Below are 21,626 nucleotides of genomic sequence, written 5' to 3'. Positions count from 1 at the left end.
CATAATACATGAAGAATATGTTACCATGGATGACTACACACCATTCTAATTTGATGAAAACTGTATTGAAGACAAGATATCATCCTGAAAAATCAATGAAGTACACATGTGCATTCACGAGTGGTATCCCATTTTTATTTTGAACAAAGTAAATGTAGCTGGGCTATGGGATCGTACCTGTAATTACCAGGACAATGCCAGCATTTTGAAAGTGACAAGTTACCAGCCAATTTTAATTACAGGAACCACACCTTTACAGAAAACAGAACAGGTTCAGACCAAATTAACATACAAAAACATTTTTGTTGTTTTCAGAGACCAGTTTTTATCAAGACCACTGCAAACATGGCAATTCTATGTGCATGCATTACAGAGAGTTGATGTGAGTTCAGTGGAGGGACAGACTAGTCGGTTCTCACTTATCTTGAGAGGAACACAAGCATCCAGACTTGTTCAGTGTTTTTCATCACATCCACTGGAAATGCAGGTATGTAAATCCATTCTCTTTATCTACCAATTAGAGTTGGGATGTCAAGGATTCTATTTTATGTTGTGTGTTCATCATTTGGTGCCATCCATTATTACATATGTACCACAGTTTACTTGCATCGAAGCGCGTGCGTACTACCGGTATTTGCACTGCAGTGCAAATACCAAAAACATTATTCCATACCTGCATGCAAATGAATAGAACAGCGCGTGATCCTTGTCTTTCAATGTGTGTCGTGTAAACTATTTAAAATGTGTTCGCTTGTGTTTTTAGTTCCTTTGTTTTCTCGATAAAATAAACAGGGGGAAACATATGTAATAATAACAGAACCCCATGGCGAGCGAGCAAGCATGTCGTACCTGGGGTATTTGCACTCGTGTTTGCGTTGAATCCGGCTGTCCTTTCACTCGCTGCGCTCGTGAAAGCACGACCGCCGGATCCCCCGCAAACACTCGTGCAAATACCGCTGGTACGGGGCGCTTGCACTCTCTCGCCATGGGGTTCTGTCATAATACCAAATAAATAGTCAAATCTAACAAAGCCAGTCTGTTTGTACATTTACTTGCCAACAATTGACTTATGATGTACAATGAATAAACACTAGTACTGACATTACCAGCAGTTAATTTTCCATATCTTTATCAACAACTTTGATTTCTCAATGATGTATAGTCAGTACTGTACAATTATGTTTGCATGTCTTCTATAATGCATGTCAGTTTATCCAGTGACGTGTATTGAGCAGTGAAATGCAGGAATATCACTAGGGAATCATACAACCAATAATTATCAATGGGAGTCAGGGTGTATTGGAGATTACTGAAAACTTATCAAAGTGTTTTCTATGGACACTGAAATGTTTAATGTCATATCTGTGTGACTGGCTGCGTGTGACTGAAATTGTTTTAAAAATACAGTATTTTATAAACAGGAACATCAGAGATGTGTCAACCACATCCCTGTAAAGTCATTGTCACAATTTTTTATTGCAATGACATTTGGTTAGAGAACAAAAACTGATGTACTTTGTATCAAAGGAAGACAGAATGTATATACATACATCAGGTATTTAATAGACCTTTGTATTTGAATGGGGCCTTAGTTAGTGACCACTACCTATCTGACTTACAGATTGATATATGACGGGTGCCACATGTGGGGCAGGATGCGCTTACTATTTTTGAAACACCTGACATCACTTCTTGGTCTTTTGGCCAGAGGTCCATATATCTTTCTTTCATGAATTTGACTTTGTTTGTGTACCGTCTATTTACTGTCTGTTCTGTGCTGTTTTGTGTCTATGTTTACAACTATTGTCTTACAAATTGATCTAGTGTTATTGGATTATGGATTGGTATGATTGCGATTATTGTAACTAATATTTTGTTCGTGACTGACACTGTAAATAACATTTTACATTTGATTTACATTGTATCTATTTAATTACAGATATCACCTGCTGATGCTTTCATGTTGGTGTCTAACTCTGTACATGAAATTCATGTTGGTGTCAGGCCTACAGCTGTCGGTAGTAAATTCATGTACATCAATGTTGTCGGTATCCTTTACAATGATCATATCCCAGTCTTATGGATAACTTGATTACAGTGAATGCTTTTGTCCCGTGAAATGGTGACGGTGTAGAATCTAAAATAATCATTACTAAAATTTGACTGATATAAGCCTCTTGTACTGTTTCTCAATGCAGTGCCATTGGGAACAATAGTATTAGATCAAGCAATGTTGTGAAAAGGTTATGTTGACAATTTGTGCTCCATTCTGAATTGTGATGTCCTTGGCTTGATGTTCACTGAGAGTAACAATGCAGTATACTGGTATTTAGATGTAGAGACACTAAGAAAGGCAATTGGAGCCAGTGTTTCATATGTTTCACTTTTCAGAGGTTTCCTGCCGAAAGATTCATAAACATCCACAAAGATTTTACCACAGAAAAAAGCAGGAAAACCTTCACACACATTATTAAGCCAAAATTATGGACAAAAGTAATAGAGGAAAATCTGTCAATATCTCATTCATTTCCAATGTGTAATTATCGAAAGTGAGATATTGAATCCTTGACAGTAATTCAATCACACAGACACCGAATATCACCAGTTGATAAGATCCTGGCTAATCTGTGTTACATGTCGACAGCCAATCATATCCAAGGCCTTTGAGTTACAACTGCCGGTTGGAGGAGGTAAAGGAAGTAACAAGGTAAACTTTGATTTTCAACCAATCAACATCAGGGTGTCATTTGTAAAGCAGGACCAGCAAACGTCTTGGAGACATGAAACATATTGTTGCCTTTACGAAGGAATTTTGTGTCAACAGTAGTGCCTTCCTTTGTTTCACCAAAACAAAATGTACAAATAGTGATTTCACAGCAGAAGGCAAGCTTCATTTACATGAATTTTTTAACATATAATTTGACTACTTGGAAGTTCAATGGAAATTATGATTTTTGAGATCTTAGCAAACAAGGAATTATTATTGATAACAGAGGAAACAATAAGATTGAGGATTGTTGCTGTTAAGTCTTTTGAAGATATATAGTATTGAAATGTGTGAAACCCATCAGCCAGATTAAACCCATCAGCCAGATTAAACACATCAGCTAGATTAAACCCATCAGCCAGATCAAACAGAATGATAATGGAAAATGTAATGTTTTTAATTCCTAAAAAATATATTATCTACATAGAAGAGCTTTTCTTGGTGAGGTAATTTTTCTACTATTTCTCATTCAATAGCGCATTACCTACACCAACCCTTACCCATCCAAGAAAGTGTTTAATCTAAGATGTAACAGAGATGACTTGTTGCAGTTTAAAGAAACCAGGATTGAGGTAAGTTACACGTATTCTTTGTCAGAAAGATTATCAGTACACAGAGTAACACACATAACTGAATTACACAATTAATATGAACATGAAAGACATGGCCTGTGTTCTGTAATCATTATGTTGTATAAAGTGTTCATTGTCTTGCAGTATGTTGCGGTGACTGAAATGTCTGACCCTTTGCTTCAGACAGTGTACAACACTTTAAAGTGACAAAGTCGCCCATTTTTCATGAATTTTGTTTGACCAAAGATACTATTTATATTGTTTGACATGTTGAAAGATATTGAATGAATGGGTGAACATGCATATATTATGTATATTCGACCCCAGTTTTAGACAAATTAAATGAAACCATCGCGAAAATGAATTAATGGTCATGACCATTAATTCATTCTCGCATTGGTTTCATGTCTCCTGTCTAAAACCGGTATCGAATATATATGCATGGTCACCCATTCATTCAATATCTTTCAACATGTCAAACAATATAAATAGTATCTCGTATCAAACAAAATTCATGAAAAAATGGGCGACTTTGTCCCTTTAAGTAAATATAATCTGAAATCTCCAAAATATCGTGATAGTCTGTACTGCACACAGGACATTACCATCATATTCAGAGCATTATTTAGAGCCCAACCCAAGACTTACAGTACAACTTTAGTATCATTACTGTGATCCATGTAAAGGAAGTCCATATCACAATGATGGTGCAATTTTGTCAAGAGTACACGTCTGGGATACAGTATACATACACGCATACACACATGCAAATTGATCATGTAAGGGGCCGTGGATAATCAAAACAAGCGCACGGTAAATGCAACTTCTTTGTTTAGGGGGAAGGGGGTTTGGCTGCACAAAAGTCGCACTTCACGTTTTCGTATCGCAACATCTCGCTACATGTTTTTCTGTATCGCAAAATATTGCACTACATTGTTTGGCATGTACCAGGCCAGTACAGCACCGGCCTACACCAGCATTCTTTTGACATACATGTGAATCAGTGCACGAGTAAAATAAGGTAACAATCATTTTGGATACACTGTTTCATTTCATTCTATTGGTTGCGTTATTGTTGAGTTGGCACTGAACAGGGATTGATTTTAGAGGGGGTATGCGGCGGTTGGTAGTGTATGCGTGATTTCATAGTGACGTCATCACCGATTGTTGGATGCAGATACAGAATGAGGCTTTGTTGGATTTTTCCACTTCCAAACTTTCATTTAGGGAAGGGGGAGGGGGGTTGAGGACACACGCATTTAGTTTTGTTTACGGTGTGCATGTTTTAATCATCCATGGCCCCTAAGCACATATAAACATGTATCATGTGAAGATTCTGTGTTTATTTATTGTAATATTGTAATCAGACACATAATGTAAAAAATAGAACTGGCAGAATGATTTATGATGACACTACATGGAAACGAATCAGTATTTATTTTGTTTTCCTGTGAGGATGCACAGATAAAGGCATCATTATTGTCTGAGGAAGAGTTGAACACTGCAAACTCCATGATAGTTGGTTTCATGTCTGTTTTTGTCTGTGCTTTATTTTAGATTGGAGCTGGTGAGACGCACACCATAGGACTGCGATTCTCTCCAAGTCAGGTACAAGGAAGTGCTGAGATCCTTATCTTCATCAATGATGCAGAAGATAAGAATGAAGAAACATTCTGTGTCAAAGCCATCTACACATAGATTAGTCCATAAAATCTTTGCTGTCTTCATCATCAAAATTTGAATGACAAAAACAGTACATGCAGAGCTTTCATCAATACAGTATTAGCTTCATAACCTGTTCACCCCATTTCTCTGTACACAGGTCCAATCTAACCAATGCAAAGAGTTCATTTGGGCAAAACCATGGTTGTGAAAGGGTTACAGGTCTACAGCTTTAACATATGTACCAGCTCTGCACACTTAAATTATCATCATAGCATCTGTAAATACCTCCATAACTGTTATCTATTTATACATTACTTTGATTTTGTAAACTATGATATGAAATATCTATCATTATCATGAATGAAGTGTCACATAATATGCTGCATATGACTTTGGCATGGACACAGATACTGCTGCTTTTTTTGTACCAAGAAACTTCCATGGGTCTCTGTCCAAAATGTTTTAAGGAGAGACAAATACATTTTTCATCAATCCAATCCCAAATCCTGCGTACTCTTGCTTTGTATGACCTTTCACATAGGATGTTCCATCCATTATAATGATTTGGGTATAATTACTAAAAAGATTTTAGCTTGGCAATTTTATTTCCTGACTTCATTGCTTCTTTCTGTGGCTTGTGAAATTACTAAATTCCACAATGATGCAAAACTTTCATTGGTTTAATTCTTGTGAGAGCTTCCGTCAAGGAAGGTCGATGCTCTCTTCAAAACCAAAGGTTACTCATTGACATTCTGAGATTTGATGATACTGTAAACCGTCCAAACAATAATGGGTGTGTTTCCTTCATTTTGTCCATGGCCACACTCTTTCCCCTTCCGTCCTTTTCCATCTTGAAGGATACTTTATTATAGAGCATCCTTCCTAAAGTAGTTTTCAGATGTCTAGATGAAAGCAATCCCTCAGATAAGATTAAGGTGATACTTTCAGTCACACTTTTCAATGTCATTTCTTTCCAGTACTCTTGTCAGTTTGTTTCTGTGCATGCTTGACATCTTTTCTGTACACAGTGGACAGCTGTACTGTATATTTATCCAATAAGGAATCCAGGAAAAATCACATGGTAGTCATATGACAAGTCAGTATAAACATCCAATCAGATCATGGTGCTTCACTAGCAGAATGTCTGCATTTGCTTGCAACTGTATATAGAAAGTCAACTCATGTTACAAGATAGGATTTATTTATGTGTAAATTTGGAAACATAAATCAAAGGACTTGGATGTAAATATTCTGAAAATGAGTAATGTAAAGAAAATTGTCTGGTGCTGCAGATATTAAAGGAATTTGAAATGGTAGAAATGTTAATGATTATAGGAAGAGAACAATCTGTAAAATCGTATTATAATGAAGACGCAAAATTATCAAAGCCAATGTATGTATGCAAAGTTATAATGAACCCCAAAATGTTCTTATGATTTTAATAATTGTGATTTACAGATCTGTTGGAAGCCACGATTCTGAATGATTTTCATATCAATTTGTATTTCAATGTTCCAACAAAGTTTTAGCTGAAGTGATGTATTGTGGGAAGGAATATCATTCCTGAAAGAAACACTTACAGAATATTAATATATGATTGGAAATATTAGCATTAGTTTAGCCTTATTCCAAATTCCAGAACCCCCTCTCTTTCACTGTCTGGATTTCATGTAACTGAATATATTCTATAATTTGTTTTCAATGGAATGAAAACTGAATCTGAGAGTTTCTCTGTCCTAAAACCTTGGACAAAAGTCATGTAACTTTGACCCCAGTGCATACACAGAGTGATTGAAGTAAAATATTCCTCCTTGTTGTTGTTGTTCACATATCCAACTTTTTGTCAAACAAATGTGATTTTATTTCATGACAAATTTTTAATCATTATTATTTTTTTTATAGTTGAAGTTCATCACTTGCATTTCTGTAAATGGTATGCAGTTGTTTTTTGTGAAATTCATTATTTTACAAACTGACATCTTATTTATTACTGTCCAACCATCATCCAATCAACAATGCTACAATTGCGCTTTCTAGCAAAGTGTTTATTTCCAAAATTCAATTAACTTTTTAGAGCATTTTACGTTAAATATACTTACAAAGCTTTATAAAAATGAAAGTTTTTAATAAATTAATAAATTATCTTTTATAATGAAGATATTCAGCAGTGTTGTAGTTTTGTAACAATTACTTCACAGACTGTTTATAAATGACATACTGTATGTATGAATGTTGTGTAAGTAGATGGTTCATTAGTTCCCATTTGCCTTGTATTTTACATGAAGTCCATTGTCTGTACATCAGTCTGTGTGTATGTACGTATGTCCATCCACTCACACAACTTGAAAACTGCTGCACTTATTACTTTGATATTTGGTACGACGGTGAATAAGATGATATGGGACGAATGCTTTTTATGATTTTTATGTTAGAGTCGATAAAATGCAACTGAGGTTTCAAAATGTGAAAAATGTAAAATTTTTGTCCAAAACCGCTTGCCAGATAGGCTTGCTATTTTGTCTCCAAGACCCAGGATTGATGTTAGTCAAGTTTGTTCAAATGATGATGATTTTATCAATATCATAATGTCAGAGCAATTTTGATGAAAAAGTCTTCCTGTCACACACTTGTCCAACAGCTTTGAAATTGAGTAGGCAGGTTTTGTAGGGATGACACCAATCCATTGTCTTCAAAATATTCTTCAAGGTATACAAGTTGAAATCCATGTCCCTGGCAAACTGACAACAGTGAGTCATATTACTACTATTCATGTTGGTCAGCAAAGAGAACCAAGATTACTAGAGTTGAATGTGGCAACGTTTGGCTTCCATTAATAATTCTGGCAAAAGCATGATTTTAGAATCCCAAGGCTGTGTATAAAATTACCAATAAACATTTGGAAAGTCACACAAAGCTCACAAATGGAGAACTATATATATACAGTACTATGTCGTTTTACTGATATCGTGTACCATGTCAGTCAATGATAATTGATAACTGGCATTTACCTATTTCCGCCCTTCAACGCTGTGTATAAATTAAGCTTTCAATCAAGTCAAGGTTGGCTCTGGCACGACATATTCTCAATGTGCACATAACATTGCCTCTTTGTCTGAAATGTCAGGCACCAACAAAATACATGAATGATCAATGATATATACCCTGTTTTGGAAAACACTGGTTATATGATCATGAGGACAAACGTGCTGAAGGAATACTTCATACTGACAAATGCTTGATGATTTGATTGAATAGAATAAATACAAAAATGTGTGTCAGTGTTTCAGCATATGTACTGTCTTTAAGGTAGAACACGCCTCGAGACAGATAGTCGGACTCTCAAATTTCTGCAAACTCGCTTCTGATCTACCACTTGTGGGGGCTCATTTTTAAGCTCTTGGAGAAAAAAAAAACTTTTACCGGCCGAGTTTTTCTACAATCCAAATATAATTTTTCCCCATAGAGTTAACACAGGAATGGCGGCCGTTTTGAATTTCAAATATTGCAGAATGTTGGGTGATTTGTTTCGCTAGTTCCAAACTTTGCTTGGTGACCCCTGTTTTTATTGTTGATTTGGTAAGAGAATGGTTGTAAGTTTCATTCTGGAAAGTTTGAGCAAAAGTTTAAGTCTTTCACTTTCGAGGTGCAAACTACCTTAAGGTAGTATGCACCTCGAAAGTCAAAGACTTAAACTTTTGCACAAACTTTCCTCAAGGAATCTATCAATCATTCTCTTTCAAAATCAAGAATAAAAATAGGGGGTCACCGTGCAAATTTTGGTACTAGAGAAACAAATTACCCAAGATTTACCGATATTAGAAATTCAAAATGGCCGCCATCCCTGTGTTAACTGTCTGGAGAAAAATAAAAATTTATGAATTTCGAAAAAGTAAGCCGGTGAAAAGTTTTCTTTCACCAAGAGCTTTAAAATGAACCCTCACATGTCGTATATCAGAGGAGAATTGTAAAAGTTTGAGAGTCCGAATGTCTGTCCCCGAGGTGCGTTCTACCTTAATAAGGGGGTGAACTTATAGCTCTGCTGGAAAATGCCCTGTACAGGGCCCTATTGTGTGCTACAGTCTTCAGGAAGTGCGTGATTTACGTATGCTTTAATACTGTGAAAATGATCGATGGCTTGGATGTTTCAATTGTCTCAGTTCTTCTAGTTGTTCATTTTTCACTATTAAGCCTGTATTGCAAACTTGATGCAAGCCTTATATTTCTTGGAAAATGATACGATGCAGGTTGTTTTGATTTCATATTTGCTGTTCATTACAATATCTGGATCCATAGCAATCAACATAGCAATATCTCACTCTACACTTGTCATTTTCTTGCTTTCATTGACCACATCTTTGTTTTCCCACTATCAATCGATCTACCTATCGATCCATCCTTCTATCTATCTGATGGATCTATATATCTATCTACCTGTATATCTAATGGATCTATATATCTATCTGTCCATATTATGGATCCTTCTATCTAGCGGATGTATTTAGTTATCTATCGATCTATATATCCTTATATCTACCTACATATCGATATCTATATCTATCCTGTGTCGTCACATATAGACAGACACAGACAGACAGACAGATAAAGACGCAGACAGACAGACACACAGACACACACACACACACACACACACACACACATATATATATATATATATATATATATATATATATATATATATATATATATATATATATATATAGATATATAGATATATATATATATCTGGATCTGGTGTGTGTGTGTAATATATATATATATATATATATATATATATATATATATATATATATATATATATATATATATATATATATATATATATACACACACACACACAAGTACTAACTGTTTGTTCTCGAGTCATGGGATAAGTGATTTAGCATCAAATTAAATATACTTGGTCAAAGTCGTTGAATAGACGGCTTTGCAACAGCTCTTCAGTATTTCGATACTTCATGTAAAATGTTTTGTTTTTGGGAGCTTTAGCTACCTTTTTTTGATAAGTCGAGTCTGTGCCTGCCAGTAAGCTGAATGTGATAGAGATTTACTAAAATCCGTGCGATTTCCAGTGTATGACCTCACCGTATCGCATCCAACCTAGCCAATTCATGTATTAAAGATGTAAAGAAACATGCGAGGTTTTTTTATGAATACTGTGAATATACCATCGTTTTCATATGATGAAGACTGTCAGTCTCACGCAAATCGATCAAAGACGTTAAACGCTATGTTGTTTCTTGCACTGGCGTACACGACGCGGTAGTTACTGGGTCGCAAATTTTGGATTTGGCGATCACCCTACCATTATACGGAGTATGGTGTAGTTTATTCCTACAATTTACTCTCCTATGATATTAAAATAAGACCACTTCCTCGGGGCAAGTCTAGGCCAGACAGTGTGATTTACTCGTATCCTGCTAATACCGTTGTGTATACACGATTTCTAAAGGTGCAAATGCAACAGTAGCTGTGGGTCCATAGTAGCTGTCGTATTTTACGTCTTTTACCCCTCGTAAAAGTCAAAATCAGCCAGTAAAAGGCAAGAATCCCGTCTAAAAACCACAGCTATTGATCCACAGCTAGTGAAATATATACCCCGTCTGAGATTTCAAGAACGCTTTCGGAAATAATCGTAGGCCTATTTTTGACACAAAGTACGATTTGAAAATGATAGTAAAATTGCGCAGAAATCTTTGGGGGAAAAGTGATAATAGAGGTTAAAGTGTGAGTTCTAAAGCGTATTCCTTGGTGTGAAATTATGGTCACAAATCGTCATCATAACATCATTGACATTTGCATTGTCAACTAGATTATGCTCTAATGCCTCAGAAGTTCACTCTTCTCAATCGGTAATTTGGCTCGCCTACGTCATCATTATTTGTCGGAAAAGGTTTTTAATTATGACAGGGCCATGATTCAGTAGACAACGGGGTGGATCACATTTCACACTAAAAGTTCATTTCGACTAAGTCCCTTCTATTTGAACAAAATTCACTCATTCGTCACCGTTGCCATGGCAAAGGGATTGCCGTAAATTTCCGATCAATCGACTGTTAAAAATTTCGTTTTCACACCACAAGTAGACACCATCCAAAAGCATGCCAATTGAATGTTGATGTTAAGAATACGGAGTACTCGTAGACAAAATGAATATTTCACCAGGTACAGTTGAAATTGTGCAATCAAATCCACTGAGTTGACATGACAGTGGGCATTGATAACACAAATTTTCAGTAATTTCATAATGTGTTTCTGCATTTCATTTGTGATGAAAAACACTCCTTTTACAATTCCCGGCAGAAGATAGACATTCAGTCTCTCTACATCATGTGTTAAAGACTTTAAGGTTTGATTGCAAAAGACATAGATTATTCTGAACTGAATCGTTAGCAATGGTTTACGTTTATTACTCTTGTCCGTGTGATTTCAGTGTTCAGGTTCATTGTATACAAGATGTTCACCAACCTTACAATGGATTGATTGTGTCATTATTCAATCTGTGAGTAAATTTCACAATTTTGTGGAAAAAAGAAATGCTGCATATGCTTTAAAATCAATCTAGGAGTTTCTCGTGAGCTGTCACTCCTTCAAAAACCTGTAAGATCTTTTTATCATAATGTTTGTCCAATTACGCAATTTGAAAGTGACTTGCACTTCATGTTCATGGATTTATACGATTTTGCGATCGGAGTGATGTCTCAAAAATAAATACAAAAGCGAACAAATAAGTGAAACTCTGCGTAGTGACGTCATGATTTACAAACGTCTGCGGTACAACATATATATGATTTATTTCACTAAGACAGTGTTTGACTTTCACTAACGTAAAGCATTCACGGTGAATTCGATGAATATTTTCTTCTGATCACAATGTATTAACCGATAAGCTGTTAATCTAACAATCACAGGTATCTACATGTTTTCACATTTTCGTCTGAATAGCTCTGTTGGTAGCAAGATAAATTTGTTTTGTTAGATTACAATCAGAATGTTGGATTAATTCGCTTAGTTTTCGCAATCAAATCTAGTCAGAAATTTACTGGTCTATTTGTGTAATATGACATTAAACTGGTCCAATAATCATTTCCATTCAAGGTAATATATTACCAGGTCCATGGGACAATTGTGATTTACAAATTTAAGTAGGACCATCCTGAACCACTGATAGTTAGTGGTGGTACCAGGTGTCTGGAATGGGTAAGCGTACCCTGCTAGCATGCTACACCCGTCAGGATTGGTCCCAAAATTGTCTAAATATTGTATGAAAAGATACAGGATATGAATCACTGTAATAAGTCAAAGCCGGGAATGCTGTCGTTAATCATTTGAGTGACCGAGGTGTCATATTTGGCCACAATGTCGTCATATCGACCGTAGAACTTTTTGAAAGTCCTAACGAGTGTTTTTGTTGTGTATCCTTGTCTCAGTAATTTTGATGCCAATGAGCTGTGTCTCAGTTAAAAATCAGTGTAGGAATCACAAGCCCTACAATACCTGAGAAGTTGAGACACGTACACACCATAAGCAGGTGCAGATGGAATATTACTTGACAAGTGGGGATAATTTATGATTTCAAAATCGAAATCATCCCTTTTGTCATACAGCTTAGTGTGTAGCCCATTAGTACCCACTTGTAGGAACAGATCAAGATATGAAGTAGAGTTCCTACCCTCTGTTGTTTCTTCGATTTCCAACTCATCAGGGTATGGTGTAAGTAATTTGATATGTCTGGATTGTCTAGACTAATCAGATCATCGATACATCTGTGCGTGTTGTTAAAACGCCTTGCAAGCTTTTTAGACCCTGCTTTGTAGAGAGATTGTAGGAACTCTGCTTCATATGAATACAGAAATAAGTCTGCAAGAAGGGGTGCACAATTTGTACCCATTGGTATGCCGATAGATTGTTGAAATGTCATACCGCCAAACTTAACAAATATGTTGTCGATTAAGAAATTAAGCATTTTAATATTTTCTTCATCTGTGTATTTATGCTGGGCATCCATGTTGTTACTGAAATATCCTGACCTACCGGTATGTTTGATGGTAATGTATTGGTACCTTCTACTGCCATTTTATGCAGGAAAGCATGTTTAACAAGAGATGACAGCCTTGTTTTAAGTTTATCGTGGGGAATTGTGGTGTATAATGTGAAAAAGTCAAATGTTCGGATTGAGCTTAACTTGTTTTTCTTGACTTTTAAATCAAGCAACAATTCCTTCAATTTTTTAGTATCTACATTTGATTCAACCCACTTGTTTCATACACTTTGTCACAATATTGAAAAAGACCATTTTGATGGTTGTTAAAATTATAGTCAATAATTGTGACAGATGTTTGGTAGTGCAATTGCTTGATCATGCAATAAAACGTTGTTAAGGGTTCTTGTGCAATTTAGGTATCCAATACAACATAGGCAGTTTTTTGTCCTTCTCTTTCAAAGGAATGCCAAATTCATTGAGCACAGATGAATGATTTGAATAAATGTCTTCATCAGTGAGGGAGGAAAGAGTGTAGGTTGTATTACTCTTATCTGAATGAAGGTTTAATTCATCTATTATACACTGGCTATAATAATTCTTACAGACAAAGATAATGTTGTTTGAAGTTTTGTCTGCAGGAACTACAACATATTCGTTGTGTAAAGCATCGAGGCATGCTTTGACCGATGGGTCATCTAATACTGAGGAAGTATTTACATCTTTACTGTGAGAACGAAAATGTGAAATACGTGATTTTAATTTATCTCTGACTTTGCTCAGTCAGTCAGAGAGGTATTCCACATCAACTTCCTCAACTGCAACCCACTATCTTGCATATTTTTCAGCGGCATCCATTTGCCCTACGCGTTATTCAACGCCGTTTCAATTATTTTAGGTGTAATTCATATCATTTATTTTAGGTTGATCTCGGATAGGTTTTGCTTAGCTATTCTGAGTTTAAGTTTGACTAAAATAGAAAGCTAGTAATCAACTGTGACGCTCACCGAGTATCTATGCTCCATTTTCCTGATGACGTTCAAAAGAACGCATTTTACTCCCTTTGACGGAGGGACCAACGGACTAACGCCATGGCTTTTCAAATGCCCTATGTAGTATACCGTTAGCTGTAGACGGAGATGTCTAAAAAACATATTGTGTGATGATTAGTTAGGCAAACATCTACAGACCTTTTTTCTCATTTTTTAAATCATTTTTAAGTGTCTTTCTAAGGATTTTCTTCAAAATCTTTATTTTCAACTTATGACTCATATTTATGTAAACCATATGATATTTGTCAATATCTGTCCGCCTACCGAGAGTCTTATTACACATGCATGGACATTGATATGAAATTATCACTGTATTGAGATATTTATACCTTGGATTCTGTAAGCCATATTATTGAAGTTTTATAGCCACGTTGTAAGTTTACACACACCCACACAACAGATCATAACAACGCAAAGAGCGTCAACTCTAACCATGATTGGTTAATATGACGCATTTTACGCCTGAACAGGAAGAGCAATTTGTAGCCGCCTCTCTCACACAGTTGTCGGCTGCTCTAAATCAGGGTAATTGCCTCTGCTGGCTCTCTTTAGAAGCGACTTGTCTCGGGGGAAAACCTATCAACAATGTATATTATACTTTGGCTCGGTTGGTGTACGTCAAAAGGTCGACAAATAACACCGGTCAACGTTAGACTGATGCAGGGTACAGGGTATATGAATGATGTAGAATATATCTGAATAAGTTGACAACAACAATATTTTGAGGTAGTGTGAATTAATAATTTACTGTTGCCTTGTCTTGCGGGGAGGAGAAAGAGACAGGAAAAAGAAAGGGGAGGTTTCAAAACCGAATGCCGACTCGCAGTGCTTTGAATAAATGGGAGGTACGTGGCTTGGAAATAGACTTGATAGCAAGTTCCCTCCAAGTTCCCAAAGACTGCATGGTTAGTATAGAAAATACCCAGAGTTGGAATGTATTCACTATAAAAAGAAAACTTACACTTTTGGTTAGAATCTTGTAAACGTAACTATGTTCGTTAGGATTATCGGAAAGTAGATTTGTGAAATCATCTACCGGGAGATGTTGTGACGAAATATGACATGTTTATTTCTCAAATAATGAGTGACAACATACTTGTCTTCGACTAACAACAATAATTTGATGGTTTTACCAGATTACGTGAATTTGGCACTTCGGGTCAATCTTGACTGGTATAGCATGTACATCTGAATTGTAAGCAATGCTTTTGTCCGGATTGGTCCATTTATAAACATTCACACCTGCACTGGTTGTATTTTAATTATTAATTATTAATCATCATTTTCCATTTAGTATATGGACGTGATGTACGCGCTTCTCTGTAATTTCCAAAGGCGAATGTGACGTTGACGTTGAGCGGTATGTTTCCAAATTTGACATTTCCCATTGTCTGTATAGAACAAGAATTACAGAAACGTTTTTAACTTACAACACCACAATAACTTTCCCGATGAGCTTCGTGAAATTAGAAACTAAATTACCTGAAAATCTACTAATAGGAATATCACTGTGTGAGATTTCTGGGGTCGAAACATAAATCAACGTAGAATTCGGGAGTTAGTGAAAAGTAGTAAATTTACTCGTACTCTTACTAGAGATATTGAAGCAGGTGAGTTATGTTTTGTTGGGCTGCTTTGTCCCATTTTGAACCCACTTTTCAAAAGATGACAGCGAATCTACACGCGATTATGTTTGTATTTTCTTACATCATGGTTCAAAAAAGAGACCAAAAAACACGTGAATGAAGTGTACAGACTCAATTTGCTCAAAATTGTTTTTGTACGTGTCTGTGTGCAACTAATTGTGATGTACGACTTTTAAAATAGTGATTAGTAAACCGCGATATTACGTATGAATAAGAGTGAGATGATTTACTAATTTGCATGAGAAAAATAGGGCGGCAAATGGTTTAGAAGATTATATGCATGGCAAGAATAAAAGGTCACGTGGCCAAGACTGGTGTGTCAGTTCAAGTGTGTTTGAAAACCGTTAACATTTTGTTAAAACGTTTCGTCAGTGCTATGAACATTTACGCTTCCTTTGAAGAAAAACTGTAAAAAAACATTACGGAACATAAAGTCAGCAGCATATCAAGTGTGTTTGATATTTTTGCCTCACGAGCGAAATCCTTCATCATGTGCGCCTGAGAAACCATTTTTCATCGAGTCTTTTCGTGGAACTTTGGTCCAGTTGTGTCACCCCTACATGATGGAAGGTCTGGAGACATAAAGAATATGTACTGGGAGGAATTGGAATGGAACTTGAGGAAAATAGATATCGAAGTCAAGCAAAAACCCGGTGCTTTGCTCTCTGTCTTGTCTTCCCTCTACTTTGATACTAATTATTTGCACACAAACATATACAATTTGGATAAAGTGAATGTTTTATTATGCCAAAAGAGTATAGATGGTATTTATGTTTGCCTGGAAACTAAATTCCACGTGAGAGTAATTCCAGTATTATTATTAATCTTTATTTCAGGCCATGAATGCCCATAAAATTAAATAATAGAAGCAAAAAAATATATAGAAGTTAAAAAGAGCAAAACACTTAATAAAGAACCTTTCTACAATGTTTCCAAAAAGCTGAATGAAAATACGAATCAGACTCTACACAGGTACGGATAACTGGGTTTTCACTCACGGACAGACGCTTGCAAAATGCAAACAGCAGTCTTCGGTGAAGGGAAGCAAAATTAAAGATGTTCTTGGTCACAAAATTGTGACTAATACTGACGTCACGCTTCAGATCAAAAATCAACCTCAAGGCATTATTATAAGCTATCCTCAGTTTTGACATTAGTTTAGCACTAAAATTACACCACACGTTCAAACAATAAACACTATACAAAAAACTTTTAAAAAGGACACATTTTACTTTCTGAGAGCACTGGCCAAAGTTACGAACAATAAAATTGGCTCTCGCATAAAAACTACGAAGCTGTCTTTGCATATCTGCATCGTCCATCCCAGTGGAGGACATAATGTAGCCAAGATATTTCTTCGAACTTACAATTTAAGAGAATTACCATACAAATATACATGAGGAATTCTATCCTGCTTCCAGATTTCGGAAAAATAGCCATACACTCAGTTTTCTCGGTATGAAAGAGAATATCATGCTCGTTACCATAGTGTTCACAAATGTTGATCAATTTTCGTAAAGCTTTCACAGATGGACAAATCAAGGCCAGATCGTCAGCATAAAATAAGTGATTCATAATATGATTCGCTAAATAACATCCTACGCCAGCAGACTGTAGCTTACTACTTAACTGGTCTACATAAATAGCAAAAAGTTTTGGTGAGAGAATACTTCCTTGTCGTACGCCATTAGAAACGTGAAAAGGATTGGAATCAGCTGATGCCCAGTGGACGTAAAACAGCTGATTACTATACCAGTACTGCAAAATACGAATAATAAACAATGGAATGTTGCGACTAATCAATTTTCTAAACAAAGTCCAGTGGTTGACCCTGTCAAATGCTTTCGTGGCATCCATGAAACACAGAAAAACAGGCGAATTTTGCCTTTTATAAAAATCAACAATTTCCTTAAGCACAAAGATACACATGTCAGTAGAATGTTTGCTTTTAAAGCCGAATTGAAGAGCACTAGTTTCTATAAATGAATCAATCCTGTGTAAGATACATAATTCCAAAGTCTTCGAAATAGCTGTTACAATTGCAATGGGCCTATAGTTGTCAACGGATGTAAGATCTTTTGACTTGTCTTTCACAATAGGGCATATCGTAGCATACATAAATGTGTCGGGTAAATAACCATGTATAAAGAAACTGGTAAAACACAAACTCAATAGAATGTATAAAATTGAGCTAGCATAAATCAAATGCTCTGCGGCAATGCCGTCTTTACCACTTGCTTTCCCCTTTTCAAGCATTTTAACACAGCGAGTAATTTCGTCTACAGTAACCACCATATCTTTGTTAAATCAATTTCTTTCAATGACGACAACACAAAAGGCTTGTCATTGCAGTTAGAGACTGAGTTAAGCAGCTTCTCATAGTGATTTTTCCACATGTCAGCAATGTTGTCATGCCCACAGCAACCACCTACGCTAGTTGGAAGGGGACAGCTCCGATTGGCGGTAACAGATTTCCAAAATTTGCGCGAACCTCCCTGCGTCAAATTGTTAGCTAATGCATCCGCCTTAGCTTGACCTTCATCCCTTTTACATGCCCTGAGTACAGACTTAAACTTAGCACGAGTTTTACGCATGAGACCAAACAGCGGACCAGTTCTTGGTCTACCATTAGCGGTCCATAATTTAAACGCATCGCGAGCGGCATTATGAAAGTTACGCACATGCTCATTCCACCCTGGAACTGTGTTGAAACCGTTCCAGCAGACGTAGTAGGAATACTATTGTGAGCTGCTGTAGTGAGACTAGTAACAATATTGAGTACAGAGAGTGCAAAACGTCAATATGGTCGATATTCTTACAATTACAGTCACGACACTTAAAGCATCTACTGGCATATCTATAACACGAAGTAACCGATCTGAAATGTGCTTGTAAGTGGACAAATTCTGTGGAGTCGCTTTGATCCAATTAAAATTCTTCTTAACATTGTTGTTATCAAGACCAAGAGGATCAGTATGAACAAGATCTACAACGTCAATATTAACGGAAAGCGGAAAATGATCCGAGGAAACATAGTCGTACAGAATGCGAATACTAGAAATAGCCTTGTGCACTGCATGGGTACTCAAGATATGGTCTAACCAACAAGTGCTACCATGAGCTTCACTAATGAAAGTAAAATTATCACTGCTTCTACCCAGCTTTTCGACATCAGAAACATGCAAATTATTATCGATACAGAAGTCAAAAAGCTCATTTGCAAATAAAGTGCCTGGGTTTGCATTAAAATCGCCTAGAATAATCACATTTGCAGTATCAATCTCACTGACAATGTCATTGATTTTCGCCAGATAATGCATATAACTGTCAAAATTGTCATTCGAACAAGTGGGAAGATAAGTACATAAGACAAACAGTTTCCCTGAGGAAGTTAATATCTCAGCGCCTAAGAGCCTTGTGTCATTACAAATTTGATATTGACGAATTGACCAATGGACTTACGCCACATGATAGCAACCCCACCAAATGGACGCCCAATACGAATTCCACATGTATCATCGATGGCAGTAACACCGACGGCATCGAAGTCCTCATGAATATTTGAAAGCATTGGAAGCTCTGCTTTGGTCAGCCAATGTTCTTGGACAAGAATAATATCATGATTACAACACAGAGAATTTAAAGTGTCAATGGATGATTTTAAACCGCGACAGTTATAAGAGATAAGACGTAAAGTCATGGACTAAAAAAGTTAATAGAATCTGCGGATGAGTATACCATCGGGCCAAATCGCAGGGTTACGTACTTTGACAGCTGACTCGCGCGTGGTTTCAACAAGGAATGACGAGTAGGTATCAAACTTCGTCTTCAGCTGTTCACATTTAATGTCGACTTGGCAACGGCCGTTGATGTAGCGGATGACGTCATTCGGGGTCGTATTTGGCGCAAACCTTGTAACGAAGAACTTGAAAGGTGGGTTTGGGCGAACGGACTTGATGGCGGCACCCTCATCAAGTTTCGCTGTCCCAATAACAGGCTGAGGGCGACGTCTAGGTCGGCGAGAAACCAACGTAAATTCTGCCTCACGATTCTTTGGTTGTATCTGGGGATGCTGTTCAGGGTGGCGGGTTTTCGGAATATCAACGCCAGACACATGCGATTGGACCACACCGGCATACGAAATTCTATGCGTCTGAAGATCTTTGTCTGAGGAACAATGAGAATTCGGCGGTTTTTCCACAGCTGCAATTGGGGCTTCGGAATTCTCCACCTGTTGAAGCATGGCACCTGAAACCTCGCCTTTCTGAAAATTTACAACGGCACTTTTCATATCACACATTTCTTGGCGTATCAATTGAACTTCACTCGCTAAGTTAGACATCTCAGAGCGTAATGTAGTGTCTCTCAGTTGTGCCATTTCGCACCGTAAAGATTTAAGTTCTGACATCAGAGTACTGACATCAACATGAGTGGTATCTATTGCAGGCAACCTAGACAAATCTTTGGCAGCGAAGCACGGGAGGTCTTCGTCATCGATTTCGTGAACCAATTTAACCATGTCTAACATATTGTTATGACGTTTATTTTGTCCCTGTCGTTTTATCAATCTTCCAGGATCATTGCAGCATAGTTCAAACAGGATTCTCTTAGCAGACTCCACTTCACTATCACTGAAATGGTCGCAACACAGCTTCACCAGAATGTCAGTTGTAAGAATATCAATTTTGTTCGTAATAAAACATAAAAGTTCGTTAATTACCACGCCATCGTTTGTTGTTCGTGTATTTGCACCACCAGCTTTGCTGCTGTTACTACCACCAAAGCGTTTCTTGTTACAACACTGGCAGAGATGCATGTCACCTTGGCACAACTTCACTTTGCAGGAGTACTCTCCACAGTCTTCGCAGGTTAGCGTCATACTGAGCTATTTCAGCTGGAGACACTACCATGTACCTCAGTCCGTTACGTAATACCTTTTCATAAACAAAATAGCTTTGTCCGACGAGCTTTCAGCGTTTCAGCCCTTCACCAAGAAAGAAAGAAGTTGAACCAAATTCTCACGTAGAGGACAAAAGTATTACGGTTTTGACACCAACACAACAGCCTCGGACCATTAACGGATCATTTGGTTCGGTAAATCCACAAACAGGCAGGAAACTGAACACAAAATGTTGACGTTTTCATGAGAGCAAGACGAGCGTAGCTAAGCGTGGCTAGCATGCAAATATCACACATCCAATTTATTTATAATTTATAATTCCAGTCTTAGAACGCAGTATTATTGGTACAAAGTTCCACTAATTTATCCTCGAAAACTGCATCATTTATGCCATGCAGCACAATGGTTACCTTGCCAGCGCTGGGGATGGAAGGAGTGGGCAACATTTTTTACTGTATTGTATTTTCCACGCATGCGCTTCAGTATAAAGACGTGAGGAAAATTGCTTTCTCAGGCGCACATGGTACGGAAATTTGCCCCGCGAGGAAGAAAATATCAAACACGTTTAATATACTTTGTTCAATGGCACTAAAAGAAGAAAACTCACGAAAATCGCCCGCACACCCCCGGCGCACGCCTATAAACGAAATTTTGCTCCGTAATTTCCCTCTGTGTGTAGTGTGATTGAACAATAGTGTTGTCCTTCCGATTGGCATGGCAACCTTTGTCGAGTAGTGACGATAATCCGATGTCTTTTTTCATTGAAGAGAGGTCAATAATCTTTACCGTGATATTAAGATATGGAGAGTTCACCCATCTGCACTAAGGCATGGGCCATTTGATATACCGGGGTTTTTCAAGATTTGGAAGGACGATTCTCAATTGACTTCTTTCAAAACTCCTGGCATAAACAAAAAATTGGTGCCATGTATATAAAACGAAAAATACTGCACCGGCAAGTATCTTCATGGGGAGCGTAGTCTCCGATGTTTTTCTTGTGTTTGGTTGTTCAGCTTATAGGCCTA

At 37.0% G+C, this 21,626-nt stretch overlaps 2 protein-coding genes across 6 annotated transcripts in view; one reads left to right on the top strand and one right to left on the bottom strand.

The window, feature by feature from the left end:
- Window positions 1–7,160, top strand: part of LOC139136607 (nephrocystin-4-like) — an 81,706-nt gene extending 74,546 nt beyond the window's left edge. For all 5 annotated transcript variants that reach the window (XM_070704371.1, XM_070704367.1, XM_070704366.1 and 2 more), the window contains 5 exons: window positions 316–487; window positions 1,940–2,048; window positions 2,589–2,707; window positions 3,244–3,339; window positions 4,897–7,160. In XM_070704371.1, coding sequence (XP_070560472.1) covers window positions 316–487; window positions 1,940–2,048; window positions 2,589–2,707; window positions 3,244–3,339; window positions 4,897–5,037 — 637 coding nt within the window. In that variant the 3' untranslated portion in view covers window positions 5,038–7,160. The remainder of the gene's footprint in view (window positions 1–315; window positions 488–1,939; window positions 2,049–2,588; window positions 2,708–3,243; window positions 3,340–4,896) is intronic.
- A 12,253-nt stretch (window positions 7,161–19,413) lies between these two features.
- On the bottom strand, window positions 19,414–20,580 carry LOC139137764 (uncharacterized). The gene has a single exon (XM_070706030.1). The coding sequence runs from the start codon at window positions 20,578–20,580 to the stop codon at window positions 19,414–19,416; it is 1,167 nt and encodes a 388-aa protein (XP_070562131.1).
- Between the last annotated feature and the right edge of the window lie 1,046 nt (window positions 20,581–21,626).

Source organism: Ptychodera flava, chromosome 7 (genome assembly GCF_041260155.1).
Source record: "Ptychodera flava strain L36383 chromosome 7, AS_Pfla_20210202, whole genome shotgun sequence".
NCBI classification, from domain to species: domain Eukaryota; kingdom Metazoa; phylum Hemichordata; class Enteropneusta; family Ptychoderidae; genus Ptychodera; species Ptychodera flava.
This window is presented reverse-complemented; position numbering and strand designations above follow the sequence as displayed.

What these genes read in the sequence shown, in the direction of transcription:
- LOC139137764 (XM_070706030.1), bottom strand. Translation starts at nt 20,580, where the DNA reads ATGACGCTAACCTGCGAAGACTGTGGAGAGTACTCCTGCAAAGTGAAG.